This window comes from Marmota marmota, unplaced genomic scaffold, assembly GCF_001458135.2.
Source record: "Marmota marmota marmota unplaced genomic scaffold, marMar, whole genome shotgun sequence".
Taxonomy (NCBI): domain Eukaryota; kingdom Metazoa; phylum Chordata; class Mammalia; order Rodentia; family Sciuridae; genus Marmota; species Marmota marmota.
In genome coordinates this window covers 35746511-35762889 of record NW_025999949.1, presented here as the reverse complement: position 1 = coordinate 35762889, position 16379 = coordinate 35746511, and the positions used below count along the sequence as shown (strand labels likewise).

The window sequence follows — 16379 nt, the reverse complement described above, 5'->3', positions numbered from 1 at the left end:
TTAAATGTCGGCAGCGTGCCCTTGACTCTGGCTTTTTCCCCAATTTGACAATCCCTGCTATTAATGGTGGTGTTTAAGTCCCTTACATTTAGTGGGACTGGCGATAGGGTTGGTCTTAGTCTATGTCCTCTGTGACTGTTACCCTGGAACGTCCCTTTCTGTGGTTGGGTGGTGGTTGTGGAACACGGTACCAGCTGACCTCGGACCACCGTCAAGTCACATTGGCCACTTAGAGGACAAGAATCGTGAACATCTTATTTTAATGTCCTTAGACCTTTGCTATTGTAGCTGTTTGCTGTTTTTCTATATTTTTAGAAACCCACGATATGTTATTATTTTTAGCTGAAATTTAAAAAACAAAGCACAGTGTGTTGGATTTCCCGCCCCCTTGCCCACTTCAGCGTGCTCCCCTCTCGTGCAGCTCCCTCTGACGTCACCCCCTGCCTGGGTCCCCTCCAGGGGGTCTTCAGTGCAGGTGTCCTGGGATGCATTCCCAAGGGGTCTGGTGTGTGGAAAGGCTTCTGCTTCACGTGGAGCTTTTAAAGGCTGCTTCCCTGGTAGAGGGTGCTGGTCTGGCGGGTCAGTGGGGTCTCCTCCCTGAGCGCTATGATGCGCCGCTGCCTTCCTGCCTGCCTGTTGCTGACGAGCTGTGCTGTCTTTGGTCCTTAGTATGCCTTTCTCTTTGGCTTTTTAAAGATTTCCTCTTATCATTAGTTGTACACAATTTTATTTTTTGGGTGGACGGATACTAGGATTGAACTCAGGGGCACTCAGCCCTATTTTGTATTTCATTTAGAGACGGGGTCTCACTGAGTTGCTTAGTACTTCCTTTTGCTGAGGCTGGCTCTGAACTTGCGATCCTCCTGCCTCAGCCTCCCCAGCCTCGGGGATTACTGGTGTGCGCCACCTCCCACCATCTGCGATTTTATTCTGATATGATTTGGTGTTTCTTCCTTCGCATTTCTTACTTGGAATTCTCACTTTCCTGGATATGATTTATACTTTTCGTAAAGTTTGGAAAGTGTTGAGATATCATCTCTTCAAATTTGATTTCCGCCCCCTTCCTTCTCCTGGGGAGACTCAAATTGCTCCTGCACCATGCCCTCTGGGGCGTCCCACAGTGCGCTGACCCTGGATTCCAGTGTTTCCAGTCTGTATTCTACTTGTGTTTCATTATTGGATTTTTTCTGTTGATCTTCAAGTTTATTCAGGTTTGTCTTTCCCTCCACAGGGTCTTGTCTCTGATAAAGTCATCCGTCTTAACCGGCAGAGCATTTTCAGATTCTTCTTGGTGTTTTCCGTCTCTCAGCCTCTTGTTTCACTCCACCAATCGGAACCTAAGTGTAGCTGTTTAATGTCCTTGTCGATCACTGATTCTGCCTTTTCTAAGTTGCTTCTGACCCGTTGCGTCTCCCCTTCGAGGGGGTCTTATGCTCTTGCTTCTTTGCACATCTGGTAAACTTGATCAGATGCCAGACAGTGTGAGTTTTACCTTGTCGGGTTTTGGATACTCCTTTACTTTTTAAATACTCTTGAGCTTTGTTCTGGAGCACAGTGAGATTATTGAAAACAGTTTGTCCTTGCTGTCAGAGCTTTGGAAGGGAGGGCGAGGGCACCTTGTTCGGGCTGCTTTTCTCCCATGACTGGGGTCACACCACGCAGAAGACGAGCATGGTTGATGGAAAAGGAACCCCTCTCAGTGCCGCCCAGCTCAGGCATGGCGCTCGGCTCCTTGTGTGGCTCTTTTCCCGCTGCACTGAGTGCAGATACGAGGGTGGGTTTCTGCAAATCTCCCGAATTCTCCCCCTCTCTGTGCTGCTCCTCCCACGGCTCTGCCCTGAGAGCTCCAGCCACGTTGGCCTCAGGCGCCTCCAGCTCCCCCTCTCACAGAGGCTGTGGCTCCTTGTTCCCTGTCCCTGCGCTGGGAGCGGGAAGCCGTCCTGGCACTAGCTGTGGCAGTGGGAGCCCCTCGCAGCCCCCTCCCAGGGATCATCTCTGTGCTGCCGAGGTGTGGTGTCTGACGGCCGTGATCCGGGGTGTTTTTGCGGTTTCTGTGTGTTGAAGGCAGGAGCAAAGCGGGGCCTGGTGGCTCCAGCTTGGCAGGGAGCCTCTGAGCCGCGTGGTGTTCTCAGGACTGAGTTTTCCTTGGCGTGGAACCGGGAGCCACAGGAGGAGTCTCAGGTGGACCTGACACACGTTCCCACGTGGTGGGCAAGTGCAGGCATGAAACGTCAAGTGGCAAGCAGCTTTCTAACATGCTGCAGAACGGCCTTGTCCAGTCGGCCGACTGTCCATCCTGTGCACTGACGCGACCAGGCCTCCAACAGCCTCCCCCTGGGAGGCACCTGGAAGTGGGAACTGAGGAGGATGGAGCCAATGAGTCCTGAGGAGGGGCCGCAGAGCCTGACCTCTCCCTGGGGGGAGCCAGGATTGGGCACCACCCCAGAAGCAGGGATGCCCTCCCTTGAGCCCTCTGTGGCGACGAGTCCCTCTGGGGAATCCTCCCCCACGTTGCAGGAGGACAGGAGGGAGCGGGGAGAGGAGAGAGACCAACACCAGCTTGAAGGGGCCCCACATCTGTCCGTGCTCCCGCTGAGAGCCCCGAAAGCTCTCCTCACCTAGGGACCTCACCCCGGATACCTGGGCGGTCAGGGACGTCTCCCATGCCGTCCTGAAGATATGGGGTCATCCCGGTCAGTGCCAGAGCCAGAGCTGGGGGTGGAGTGCCCTGAACCCTCCCACACCACCAGCCTTTCTGTCACCAGCCCCTGCCAGGAAGCCAGATCCCACCAGGCTGCAGGTGACTCTACTCAATAGTGTCCTGAGACCTCGACCCCCGCCTCCTCCCAGGGCTCAGCCAGGCCGTGAGTGGAAGGCTAGACCCCTGGGAGCCACCTCCCAGCCTGATCCAAACCCAGCGACTCAGCATCCTGCTCTTCCATCTTGAACACAAACGTGCGCAGCCGTCTCTCCAGCCCCCCTTCCCTTTTCAGAATCTCCTCCCACGTCCCAAGACCCTCGAAGGAGTCCTCCTGCAGGAAGTCCCCAAAGGACTCTGCCGGCAGAGACAGGCAGTCACAAGACACCACTATCCTGCTCTGCAAGTCCAGGAGCAGCCAGGCCGCCCTGATGCCCAAGGAGCACAAGATGTTCATGGAGGAGGCCCACAATGCGGGTGATCACCAGGCCTGGGACTCGGCCAGGGCGAGGAGGGGGTGCACGGGGGGGTCGGCTTCCAGCAAACCCTACCCTGTTCCTCCACTGGACGCAGTCCTGAGGGTCAGGGCAAGAGGGGGGTCCTCTCCAGGACTCGGAGATGGCGCGGGGTGCACACTCACGGAGCTTCCAGCAGGGAGCCCTGCTCCTCCCTTGGCTTCCCCACGCCCCCGTGGGGCACCATCCAACACCCCCCAAGTACCCATCTGCCATCCTACCTCCCGTTCCCCTCCGTTGGCTTTCATACCTCAGAGCCTCAGCGCAGGCCTGACCTCTCCCTGCAACGCTTTCCCCCTCATGGAGGGTGAGAGGATCAGAGGATGGGGAATGGAGGGAGAGAAGGACGGATGAATGAATTTATGGTGGACAGGAAGATGGACAGGTGGATGGACCCATCTATGCACAGATGATAGTGGGCAGATGGATGGACCTATGCACCGTGGGTGGGTGCGTGGGTAGATGAGTGCCAAAATGAAAAGATGGATAGGTAGACGGACTGGTGGACTAACATATAGGGATGAATGTGTGGGTGATGGACAGATGAGTGGACCATGGATGAGTGGATGAAGAGGTGGGCAGGTCAGTGAGTGGGTGGGAATCCACGTGGGTGCACAGGACAGGCAGACTGGAAGGCATTCCTGCTCTTTGCCCCTCTCAAGCCCCGTGAGGACATTTGGGCAGCGAGGAGGCCCAGGACTGCCCAGGCACCTGGTCCTCCTGGCGTGCGGCTCCCTCCTTGCCCCCCGACCTCCTTCCCCTGCCCACCCAGCCCTGCGGCCACGAGGTGAGCCCAACCCCTCACACCCTTCTTGCCGACTTCAGCCATCTGCTTCAAGATGCTCCGGGACATCAATAGCTCAGACCCCCTGCACCTGAAGTACATCATCAAGAAGATCAAGGACATGGCTCAGGGGTCCCCCTACCTGGTGACAGAGACCATCCACGACTACTTCGCAGACAACCCAGAGGTGGGCGTGCCCGGGCCCTTGGGAGCAGACATGAGGGCGCTAGACCCCAAGGGGCTCCTGTCCTCCATTGTACTCATTTGGGGCAAGACTCAACGTCCTCCTGTGCTGAATGGGCTGAGGAAGGAGGAGGGAGTGGACACGGCTTGGCCCTCAGAACACTCTGGTGAGGCAACACTCTGATCCTCGCAGACTGGGGAGCTGAAGCTGAGCGAAGTGGGGGCAGAAATGGATGGAGGGTGGGTGGACAGAGTTGGGGGCTGCATGGACGGGCGTGGACTCTGCTCATTCCCACGGCAGTTACCTGAGATGGGGACGATCCCCTTCCGCGTGGTCTCTGGTTCCTATCCAGGCCTGCACGGAGCAGGCATTTCCTAAGGGCTGCCCAGTGCATGGCCACACACAGCCACTCCTGGCCTCCCCTCTGCCTCCCTCCGTCCAGTGCTCCTGCTGGCATCCCGGGTGTGACCAGACCCAACCGTCCAGCACCTCCTCTGCTGTCCATAGATCTCCAACCGGCACAAGTTCCGGCTGTTCCAGGTCCTGAAGAATGTCATTGGCGCCAGTGACGTCATGGAGGACATCTGGAAGAGGCGCTTCATGCAGCTGGCCCTGGAGAACATGACCAAGTCCACGGTGGGTCTCCCCCGTCCTGGCCAATGGCCACTCCCCCAGGGGCTTTGGGGATGCAAGTGGCTCCCCAGGGATCCTAATGACGCAGTGCTGCTGGGTCTCATGGTCCCCCAGACGGTGTGTGTCCACTCCTGTGTCCTCACCACTGGCCCTTCAGAGGGACAGGTCCATGCATTCTGGGGCTGAGGAAGCTGAGACTCCCTGACCATCCCTTTGTGGCTGCCCACACTCCAGCCTCTGGGAGACCTAAGTGCCAGTCCAACCCATTCCCCAGGCTGCAACTCAGCCCTCGGCTCCTGCCCCTGGGCTGCTGCCCCTGGAGGTGTGTGGTCTGGACCTGAACAGCCTCATCCCCAGGCCAGCAGCAGCCTCCAGTGATGGCCTCCAGGGCTGTGGGGACAGGGGTGTATCTCAGACCAGGTAGCCCGGCAGCCCCATGGTGGGGTCCTCACCCACACAGGCAAGTGGTGGCCAGAGGGCAGTGGCCAGGCCCCCTGCAGTCTAGGCCACAGCACCACCAAGCCGTGACTAGGCCACTTGACCCAGGATGTCGTGCCAGTGACAAGGAGGCCAACGCCACTGGGAAACGGTCTTTAGTGCAGCGCCCAGGCCACACAGGGCCACAGTGGCCTGTCCCTCGCAGGCCAGGCAGCGGGCAGCAGCCATGCCTTAGGCCTGTGGGCGTGGGCAGCACAGTGTGAGATGTCCCCTGGGCCACTAAGGGGCTGGGGCTGGCCAGTGTCCGAGGCCGGGGAAGGATGGCACGATTGTGATAGATATCCCCCCTGCCAGGAGGTGAGGGGCCTGTGTCCTTCCTGGGCCGTGTTCACAGCCTTACAGGGAGCTCATTAGGACAAGCAGACGTCAAAGGCCAGCGCAGAGCCCACCCGGGTGGCCCTCCAACAGGCGCTCTGGCCCCATTCTACAGAAGGACAGGGAGGCTGGAGTGTGGGACTGGCCAGGGGACAGCCTCATGGGTAGACAGCAGGTGCACCCCAGAGAGCTTGAGAACCGTGGGCGGGGAGGACAGAGGGAAGGACAGAGGGGACCGGGGCAGGTCCACCCACTCCTTTCTCTGTTTAAACTTGTGCGTGCACACACACACACACGTGTGTGTGTGTGCACGTGTGCATGTGTTGTGTGTGTGTGTGTGTGTGTGTGTGCACGACCTTGCTCCTGTGGCGTGCTCGGGGTCTGTTTAGACATGTGTGGCTTCTGTCATGATAAAGCGCTGACAGGGCGGGTGCAGGGAACTGAGCGCACAGGACAGCTCGGGGTCTGACTTCAGTCTCCCTGGAGGCGGACAGGACCCCTCCCGGGGCAGTGCTGGGCATCATCCTGGGGTCTGCCTTGCCCTGGGACTCCCACCACCCTTTCCATTAGGAGACCCCATTGCTACACCCCACGTCTTCCTCCTTCCCAATTCATTCCCTCCTCTGCTATATATCAAATTTATTTTTCAGGCAAAGATACATTTTTTGGAGGGGAGGGGGGCCTGAGGATTGAGCTCAGGGGCACTCGACCACTGAGCCACACCCCCAGCCCTGTTTTGTATTTTATTTAGAGACAGGTCTCACTGAGTCGCTTAGCGCCTTGCTTTTGCTGAAGGTTGGCTTTGAACTCATGATCCTCCTGCCTCAGCCTCCCAAGCTGCTGGGATTATAGGCTGCTTTTAAAAAAAAAAATGCCTTTTATTGTTGTTCTGCTGCCAACTTTTAAAATTCATTTTTCACTGTTGCATTGTAATTATACGTGACAGTGGATTCCTCCCACCACATGCATGTAACATGATTTGAGCAGCCTTGTTCCCCGATTCCTACGCAGAAGACACTCATCTCCAGCTGCTTCCTCCGGAAGAGTGTTTGGGGAGTAAACCATGAGCTATGAGTTTCCAGAACCCTCTGTGTCCTATGGGGCCCTGGACTCTAGATCGCCGTCCCTTCGTCCTCGGCCCTCTGTTGAGCCATGGAGGCCCAGGCCGTCCTGACGCCACCCTTCTGTAGGACCTGCCCTCCCCGGGGGCTCAGAGCACCCGAGTTCTGGAGTTCCACCAAGGCGCACCTCGCCCTGGGTCCACGCAAGGTTGTGGGCTTGGCTCTCGGCCTCTCCCGCTCCTGGCTTAGCTCTTGGACTTGGAATCTCTCATCTGTCTGCTTCCAGCTCCGAGAATATGATTGCTGTTGTCCTTTTTAAATTCTCCCAAATGTAGTTTTAAATGAGGGTTTTTCTTTTTTTAAGCAAAATCAGATCCAATCCATCCTCTTAAGAAGCCCTCACAACCGTGTGCTTTCAAAGAACTGCAATGACCTCTCCATTTCCTGAGAGCAGGGAGGGGCCCTTGGACACCTGCTCCTTCAGATGCCACCTAAGGCAGGGTCTCTGCTGCGCCCCCCTCCTCCAGCAGCCGTGCGGGATGCAGATGACAGAATCCCACGGCAGCTGAGAAGGCCGGTGGCCGCCCGGGGCCAGCTCCGGGCACAGGCTGGCTCCTGCCCAAGGGTGGCTCTGTTGGGCCTGGGGCAACCAAGAGCCCACCCTGCAGGCGGAGAGTCCCGGCAGGAGCACAGCCTGGGTTCTGAACTCTTGGTGACGTTACAGGACGTGACATGTCCTGAGCGTGCCCGGGAGTGGGCCTTAGACACAGCGAGGGCTTGGACAGAGGGCCAGTGGGAATGCAGCACCGGGCAGGCGGCTCCACAGAAGCAAGGCCCTGAGGCAGGGTGGAGGACAGTGTGTTCTGGGACTTAAGGGGACCCAGAGTCCAGAGCCTGGGCACAGAGCTCCCCTCCATTCCCTGGGCCTCTTGTTTCTTTCTTTCTTTTTTTATTTGTTCTTTTTGGTTAGACGTGACGGAGAATGGGTTTGACGTACCCTACCTACAGGGCGTACAGCTCCCATTCTTGTGGTCGGGCACGGTGTGAGGTTCACATGAACACAGGAAAGGGGTGTCTCATTCATTCTACTGTCTTTCCCATTCCCATTCCCCTCCTTCCCTCCCTTCCCCTTGGCCTGATCCAGTGAACTTCCATTCCTCCTCCCACCCTGCTCATCGAGAGTCACACCCACATATCAGACAGAATATTCTGCCTTGATTTGGGGGATTGGCTTATTTCACTTAGCATGATAGTCTCCAGTTCCACCCATTTACCAGCTAATGCCATTATTTCATTCTTCTTTATGGCTGAGTGATATTCCATTGTGTGTGTATATAGACCACATTTTTTAATATTTATTTTGAGTTGTAGTTGGACACAATTATGTGGTGCTGAGGATCAAACCCAGGGCCTCGCACATGCTAGGCGAGCACTCTACCGCTGAGCCACAACCCCAGCCCCTAGACGACATTTTCTTTATCCATTCATCTGTTCAGGGGCACCTAGGTTAGTTCCATAGCTTAGCTATTGTGAATTGAGCTGCTATAAATATTGATGTGCCTGCAACACTATAGTATGTTGATTTTAAGTCCTTTTCATATATGTTGGGGAGTGGGATAACTGGGTCAAAGAGGTTCTATTCCAAGTTTCTGAGGAATCTCCATACTGCTTTCCAGAGTGGTTGCACCAATTTGCAGTCCCACCAGCAGTGAATGAGTGTGCCTTTCCCCACATCCTCGCCAATGTTCATTGTTACTTGTGTTCTTTATAACTGCCATTCTGACTGGAGTGAGATGAACTATCAATGGAGTTTTAATTTGCATTTCTCTAATTGCTAGAGGTGTTGAACATTCACTTTGTTGACCAATCGTATTTCTTCTTCTGTGAAGTGTTCAGTCCCTTAGCCCACGATGGATTGGGTTATCTGGGGTTTGGGTGGTAAGTCTATTGAGTCATTGATATATCCTGGAGATCAATGCTCTATCTGAGGTGAGTGTGGTCAAGATTTTCCCCCCTTCCGTAGGCTCTCTCTTGACATTGTTCGCTATGAAGAACCTTTTTAGTTTGACTCCATCCATTTACTGATTCTTGATTTTCCTTCTTGTACTTTAGGAGTCTTGTTGAGAGGTCAGTTCCTAAGCCAGAATGATAGAGTTCAGCCTCCTCTTTCCTCTTGCACGCTCAGGGTCTCTAGCCTAATGCCAAGGTCCTTGATCCCACTTTGAGTTTTGTGCAGGGTGGGAGACAGGGGTGTAATTTCACTCTGCTACATATGGATTTCCAGGTCTCCAGCACCGTGTGTTGAAGGCTGTCTTTTCTTTCTCCAGTGTATCTTTGTGGTGCCTCTGTCTCGTATGAGGTAGCCGTACTCATGTGGGTCTGTCCCTGTGTCCTCTGTTCTGCACCACTGGTCTACAGGTCTGTTTTGGTGCCAGCACAGCCGTTTTGGTCACTGTAGCTCTGTAGTGTGGCTTAAGCTCTGGTATTGGACGCCCCCTGCTTCACTCTTCTCGCTGAGGATGCTTTCCCTACTCTATCAGCCTCCGTTTTCCATCCCCCAAATGCTGTGTCGAGCAAACCACAGGCGGGAGGTGCCGGGCTCTCTGCCTGCCCTGACTCCCCCTCCCCCCCAGGAGCTTGAAGACATGTACCAGAACGCTGCCAGCGACGTGCTGGTGGCCCTCTGCAGGCACTCGTGGCCGGAGGTGGCCCAGCACCTGGAGACAGAGTTCCTGACAGGTGTCTTCCCGCATCGCAGCGTCCTCTATGTGATGGGCACCCTGTCCTCCCATGGTATGTGCTGCCTGCAGGGGGGGGGGCAGGGCCTGGAGGCAGATCTGAGGGGAGGCACACCCACCCTGAGACAGCGAGGCTCATGTGGGTGGCACCAGGCTGCTGTGCCCCAACCCCCAGCAGGTACTGGCGGGAACTGCAGCTGAAGCAGAGGAGTTGGAGGAGAGCTGGCCGTGCAAGGGCCCAGGGGCAGCAGGGAGGAGACAAGAGGCCTCCTAGGACCGGGCCCGGAACCAGGCAGGACTCAGCTTAGCCTGGCCTTGTTCCTCCACCCTGGAACTGGCAAAGGCTGGAAAGGGTCCCTCTGCACCTGAGGGGCCTCCAAAGCAGCCCCTACTCCTGAGGTGGGATTTCCAAATCTCCCATAAGTCTTTCTCACCTCACAAGACTCCCTGAGCCTTATTTCCCCAAACTTGAAGGAACTTCAGCACACCCTAAAGGCCCTACTCAGAGGAGTCCCTCCTGTCACCATTAGACAGCCTGAGGTCCAGAGAAGGACAGGGCCTTGTGAGGCCACACACAAGGAGCAAGGGCCATAATGCCAACCCAGCTCCCTGGACCTGACCAACTCTAGTCTGGCTCGTGGTCCTCCTGGTTGCCTCCCCTTGCCCCGGAGCCAGGCCAGGCAGAGGCAGGACAGTGTCCCCCGACTCAGTGTCTGAGGGCTGGAGGTCTGGCTGTGAGCTCAGACTTGGCTGCAGCCCACCTCCGTCTCCCACAGAGGAGCTTCTGAACCGGGAAGACAGGGCGCGCTGGGAGAACCTGCTGGCCCAGGTAGGCAGGGAGACCGGCTGGCCCTGGGCCTCTGTGGGCAGCCAGGCCAGGTGGAGGGTACAGTGGGGAGGGAGGAGGAGGGAGGGGGAGGGAGGAGAGGGGCAGGGAGGGAGCAGGGATGTTCCCCACGTACAGATGAGCAGACGGGAGGGGACTTAGCCACAGTGGGGACTGGAGCCTGGGTCTCTGGTCCTGAGGCAGCGCAGGTGTCCACACACAGGCCCTCCACTCTGCCCAGGACCTGGATCCATGATGGCCAGGGACCAGAGAGGACACAGGGGCCCGAGCTGAAAGGGGGAAGCAAACTGGGGTGCTCCATCTCAGGGCAGCCCCATCGGACACACCCCCAAGTTGGAGCTCACAAACCTGAGAGAAGGGACATGGGCCACAGCAGACCTGGGTCACGTTCAACCAATCACAGCTGTGTGGCCCGGTGGCCTCGTCAGCCTCGCTGTTCCTGAGTTCACCATCCGTCAATGAGGATAAAAGTCCTGGCTCAAAGGGCCGCCGTGAAGACCGTGGGCGCTGAGCACCATGGAGCCTTTGCAAGGCACCCACAGGGCGAGCCGGGCTCAGCGCTGGTCATGCTGTCACAGCGCTGAACAAGAGTAATTAATGGAACAGACACAGAAATCACTAAGGAAACCGAAGACCTGCACAACGCAATTAACCAAATTGATCTAATTGACATTCCTTTCAAATGCAAATAGAACATTCCGTAGCTCACCACACACTGGCATCTATCAATATTTTCAATAAATTTAAAAGGGCTGAAGTCAAACAGTACTTTCTCTGAGCAAAACATGAATTAGAGGTCAATACTAAAAGGTATCTGGAAAAACTCCAATGCTTGGAAATTAAACGACACAGTTCTAAATAATCCATGGGTCAAAGAAGAAATCACAAGAGAACTAGAAAATATTTTTATTTTAATTGAATGATAATGAAAACACAACATAGAAACATTTGTGAGATATGACAAAAAGCAATGCTGGGAAATTTGTATTTTAATGCCTATATTAGAACAGGAGAAATGTATAAAATTATTTAAATCTTCATTTTAACAAACTATGAAAAAAGAGCAAATTAAACCCCCAAAAAAGTAGAAGGAAGAAAATAATAAATACTAAACCATATGTTAAAGAACTAAAAAAGAGACAAACAACAGACAATGAATAAAACCAAAAGTATCATCAAAAGATTAATAAATTAATAAACTGATCAAGTGAAAAATCATACAATGTCAGTTTCAGGAAAAAAATAAGGAACATTACAAATCCTTTAGATATTAAAGGATGATAATGAAATATGATTCCAATAAATCAGACTAAAGATGCAATGAATTCCCTGAAAAACATAAATTACGAAGCTGACACCAGAAGAAATAGAAAATCTGTGTAGTCCTATATGTACTAAACTGGTAGTATAATTTAACACCTTCTGATTACCAAGCCACATCCATTTTACCTTCCATGCAACATGTCAAACACTGAAGAGTCTTACAAAAGAAAGTCTATTCACCAGGCAAGAGCATGGAGATGGGAGAGCAAGTCTGAAATTCACCTGCCTGATTATAGGGTTTGGGGCTATTTATGGGATGAGGCATGGGGAAAGCAACTGGATCAACTTAACAACTGTCAACACCGTGACCCTCACATCAGCAATGTCAGGTATAGTCAACTAAAAGCAAGTGACTAAGAGCAGGTGAGTCCAGAGGGTCTACTCAAAAGCTAAGAGCAGGTGATTTTTTTCCAGATCTTCCCTCTGTCTCATTCCCACAAAGAAAACTCCCCACCCAGACACTTCACTGGTGAATCCTATCAGTAGTTAAGAAAAAAATAATACCAATTCTACACAAATTATTTCAAGAAAATAGAGGGAGAAAGAAGTCTTTCCAAGTCATTTCATGAAGCCAGCAAATCCATGATACTGAAACTAATGACATAAGAAATAAAACTACAGTGCTGCAGTTGTGGCTCAGTGGTGGAGCACTTGCCTCCCATGTGCAAGGCACTGAGTTCAATCCTCAGCACCACATAAAAATAAATAAATAAATAAAGGTATTGTGCATTAAAAAAATAAAAGAAGTAAAACTACAGTTCATTTTCCATGAAGATTGATTCAAAGGCTTTTAACAAAATATTAACATGCTGAATAAAAGGATAACACACCATGATTAAGCAGCGTTTATCTGAGAGACACAAGGTCGACCTATTGTATGAAAAGCAATAAATGTCATTCAACACACCAATAGAATAAACTAGAAAAAGTCTGATCATATTTAATAAAAATTATGAAGAAAAAGCATTTGACAAAATTTAATACTTATTCATGTTAAAAAAGCTCTCAACAAACCATGAGTAAAAAGAAACTTCCCAATTGACAAGGCTTCTGAATCTACAGCAAACACACTTACTGACAAAGACTGACTTTCCTTGCTAAGATCAGGAGAAATAGGGCAAAGATGCCCAGTTTTTCCACATCATCAGTATTGCACTACAATTTCTAATCAATGCAATAAGGTAAGAAAAAGAAGAGAAGTCATACAGATTACAATTGAAAAAGTAAAACTGTCTTGCTTTCCAGATAACATGGTTGCATACACAGAAAATCTTACAGAATCTAAAATAACTGAAAATTACTTATAATTGAATTTAGCAACATCTCAGGATATAAGATTAACATATAGAAATAAACTGAATTTGTATTTATTTGCAACAAATAATTGGAAAATGGTTTTTTTAAATGGCACATCAGCATGAAAGATATGAAAGACTGAAAGATATATCGGATGAAATATGTACAAGATCTTGACAGTATTACAAAAAGTAAATTTTTAATGGAGATGTATGGTGTTCATGAATAAGAAAATTAAGTAATGCTAGGATATCAAGTCTCCCGAAATTGATATGACAGTCCAAAATTAATTTTTTAAAAGCCAATAAAAGTCCCAGAGGCTTTGGTGCAGAATTAAATATATTTTAAAAGACCATCATCCAGGTCCCTGCAGGGACACTACAAGATTATAGGGTAGAAACTGTAGTACCTTGGATTCCCCACTGCTAGAGAGGAAGACACACAGACAACATGAGAGACAAGGGAAGGAAGAGCCCTAAACAAACCAACTGTACAATAATGGAGTCCACTGACAGCAGATGAAACGTCAGAGAAGTTCAGAATGTACAGGATTAAAATGATCTGCAAGGAAAGAATGATATAAAAGAGCAAACTCAGGCAGCAACTGACCACTCCAACAAAGAGATAAGAGAGTAAATACAGGTAGAAAAGATTACTTCAAGAAAAAGGTAGTCTCTGAAAAAAAAAACAGATATTCTTGAAATGAAAGAAAGAATAAACCAAATAAAAAAATTCAATAGAAGAAAGCATCAACAACAGACTAAATCACCTGGAAGACAGAACTTTAGGCAATGAAGACAGAATATATAATCTTGAAAATAAAGTTGACAACAAGTGAAGATGGTGAGAAACCATGAATAGAACTTCCAAGAATTATGGGATAACATCTAAAGACCAAATCTAAGAATTATTAGGATATAGGAAGTCACAGAGATACAAACCAAAGGAATGAAGAATCTATTCAATGAAATAATATAAAAAATTCCCAAACATGAAGAATGAATTGGAAAACCAAATACAAGAGGCTCACAGGACACAAATGTACAAAATCACAACAGATCCACCCCAAGGCACATTATAATGAAAATGCCTAGCATACAGAATAAGGATAGAATGTTAAAATCCTCAAGAGAAAAGTTTCAGATCACATAGAGAGGGAGACCAATTCGAATCTCAGATTTCTCAACCCAGACCCTCAAAGTCAAGAGATCCTGGAACAACATAGACCAAGCTCTGACAGAAAATGGATGCCAACCAAGGATCTTATGTCCAGCAAAACTAAGCTTCAGATTTGATGACTAAATAAAACCTTCCATGATAAAGAAAAGTTAAAAGAATTTACAGTTAGAAAGCCTGCACTACAGAGCATTCTCAGGAAAATGTTCCAGGAGGAGGAAATGAAAAACAACAATGAAAATCAGCAAAGGGAGGAACTACTCTAAAGGAAAAGCCAATCAAAGGAGAAACCAAGTGAAGTTAAAAAAAATAAACCAAAATATCCAGAAATACAAACCACGTCTCAATAATAACCCTGAATATTAATGGCCTAAACTCATCAATTTAAAAACATAGACTGGCAGATTGGGTTTTTAAGAAATACCCAACAATATGCTGCCTTCAAGAAACTCATCTCACAGGAAAAGACATCCACAGACTGAAGGTGAAAGGGTGGGTCAAAACATACCACTCACACGGACCGCGGAAGCAAGCAGGGGTTTCCATCCTCATATCAGATAAAGTGAACTTCAAACCAAAGTTAATCAGAGGGATAACGAAGGTCATTTCATACTGCTTAAGGGAATCATCCACAAAACATAACAATCATAAATATCTATGCCCCAAACAATGGAGCATCTACATATATCAAACAAACCCTTCTCAATTTCAAGAAGCAAATAGACCACAACACAATAATAATGAGTGACTCACCACTGGATAGACTTCCAAACAAAAACTAAACAAACTTTGGAACTCAATAATTCAACCAGTGATTTAGACTTAACAGACATATATAGAGTATTTCATCCATCATTAAGTGAATACACTTTCTTCTCAGCAGCACATGGATCCTTCTCTAAAATAGACCATATATTATGCACAAAGCAACTATCTGCAAATATAAAAAAACAGAGATACTACCCTGTGTTATCAGATCATAATGGAATGAAATTAGAAATCAATAATAAAATAAAAAAATAGAAGCTATTCCAACACCTGGAGAATAAATAATATGCTATTGAATGAGCAATAGATAGCAGAAGATATCAGGGGAGGCAATAAATATAATCTATAGGTTAAATTTTTACATGGAAATTTCAAAGGACCTAAAGTAGTTAAAATAATCCTTTTATAAAACAAAGTTGCAAGAATTCCACAACTTGATTTTGAGATTTTTGTAAAAGTCTAAAACCATAGTAAAAGATCATTTGCTCTAAGGCACAGAAAACAGAAAGATGAGGCACTGGCTCTGGTGAAACAAATAAATAATTAGAAAATCCCTCATAAAACCACACTCACATACTCTAATGATTTTTAAAGCTGCCAAAGCAATTCAACCAGGAAAGGAAAGTCTTTTGAACAAGGTTCATGAACAACTATCTGTTTCTGAGGGGGAAATGAACTTTATTGTCTACCTTAAACCACTTTCAAAAATTAATTGGGAGGCTGGGACTGTGGCTCAGCGGCAGAGCGCTCCCCCAGCTCGTACAAGGCCCTGGGTTGATCCTCAGTATCACATAAAAATAGATAAAATAAAGGTATGTGTCCAACTACAATAAAAAATAAATATTCTTTAAAAATTAATTGGAACCAAGATCTAAATGTAAAGCCAAAACTTAAAAAGCACCTAGAAGAAAACACAGGATAAACTTGCCAACTTGGACTAGGTAACTATTTCTTGGGACTCAGACGGCAATAATATAAAGAACTGACAAGTTGGATTCCATTACCATGGAAACGTCTGCTTATCCAAAACAGAGAAAGAGGAGCCGCAGACATGGAGGAAGTACGCACAGACCCACGTCCATCAGGCAAGGGACTGTGCACAGAGTGAGAAAGCGCTCCCACAGCTCAGCGGGAACACTGAGCCGCTCTGCTCTCTCAGTGAACAAGATGCAGACGGGTGCTTCCCGCAGGAAACCATGGAATGGCCCTGAGCAAAGGAAAGATGACCACAGTGCGGTCCCCGGGAAGCTGGAGAGTTGCCATCACATGGCCCTTGAGAGTTCAAACAAAAACATGAGGGCACCCAACTTTGGCAAGGACAGGGAGGCGGGAACCCTGCCCGTGGGACTGTCATGGTGCTGTCTCTTTGGGAACCTGACAGCTGTCACTCAGCAATTCCGCTTGTAGGGATGGTACCCAAGAGACGCAGAGGCTTGTGCACACAGGCTCCGTCCTCCTAGGAAGTCCCCACCAGCCTCATTCTGGGCAGCCTCTAACCCAGCTACCTGGGAGGCGGAGCATTTCCCCGGGGTGGGGGGGACCC

General features: G+C 49.8%; 1 protein-coding gene across 1 annotated transcript in view; it reads left to right on the top strand.

Annotated features, from left to right (window-relative positions):
- Positions 1 to 2913: 2913 nt before the first annotated feature.
- LOC107142802 (maestro heat-like repeat family member 5) overlaps positions 2914 to 16379 on the top strand; it is a 51564-nt gene continuing 38098 nt past the window's right edge. The window contains exons 1-5 of the mRNA XM_048802232.1: positions 2914 to 3175; positions 4039 to 4184; positions 4689 to 4817; positions 9322 to 9481; positions 10203 to 10255. Of these exons, the coding sequence (XP_048658189.1) occupies positions 3130 to 3175; positions 4039 to 4184; positions 4689 to 4817; positions 9322 to 9481; positions 10203 to 10255 (534 nt within the window). The 5' untranslated portion in view covers positions 2914 to 3129. The remainder of the gene's footprint in view (positions 3176 to 4038; positions 4185 to 4688; positions 4818 to 9321; positions 9482 to 10202; positions 10256 to 16379) is intronic.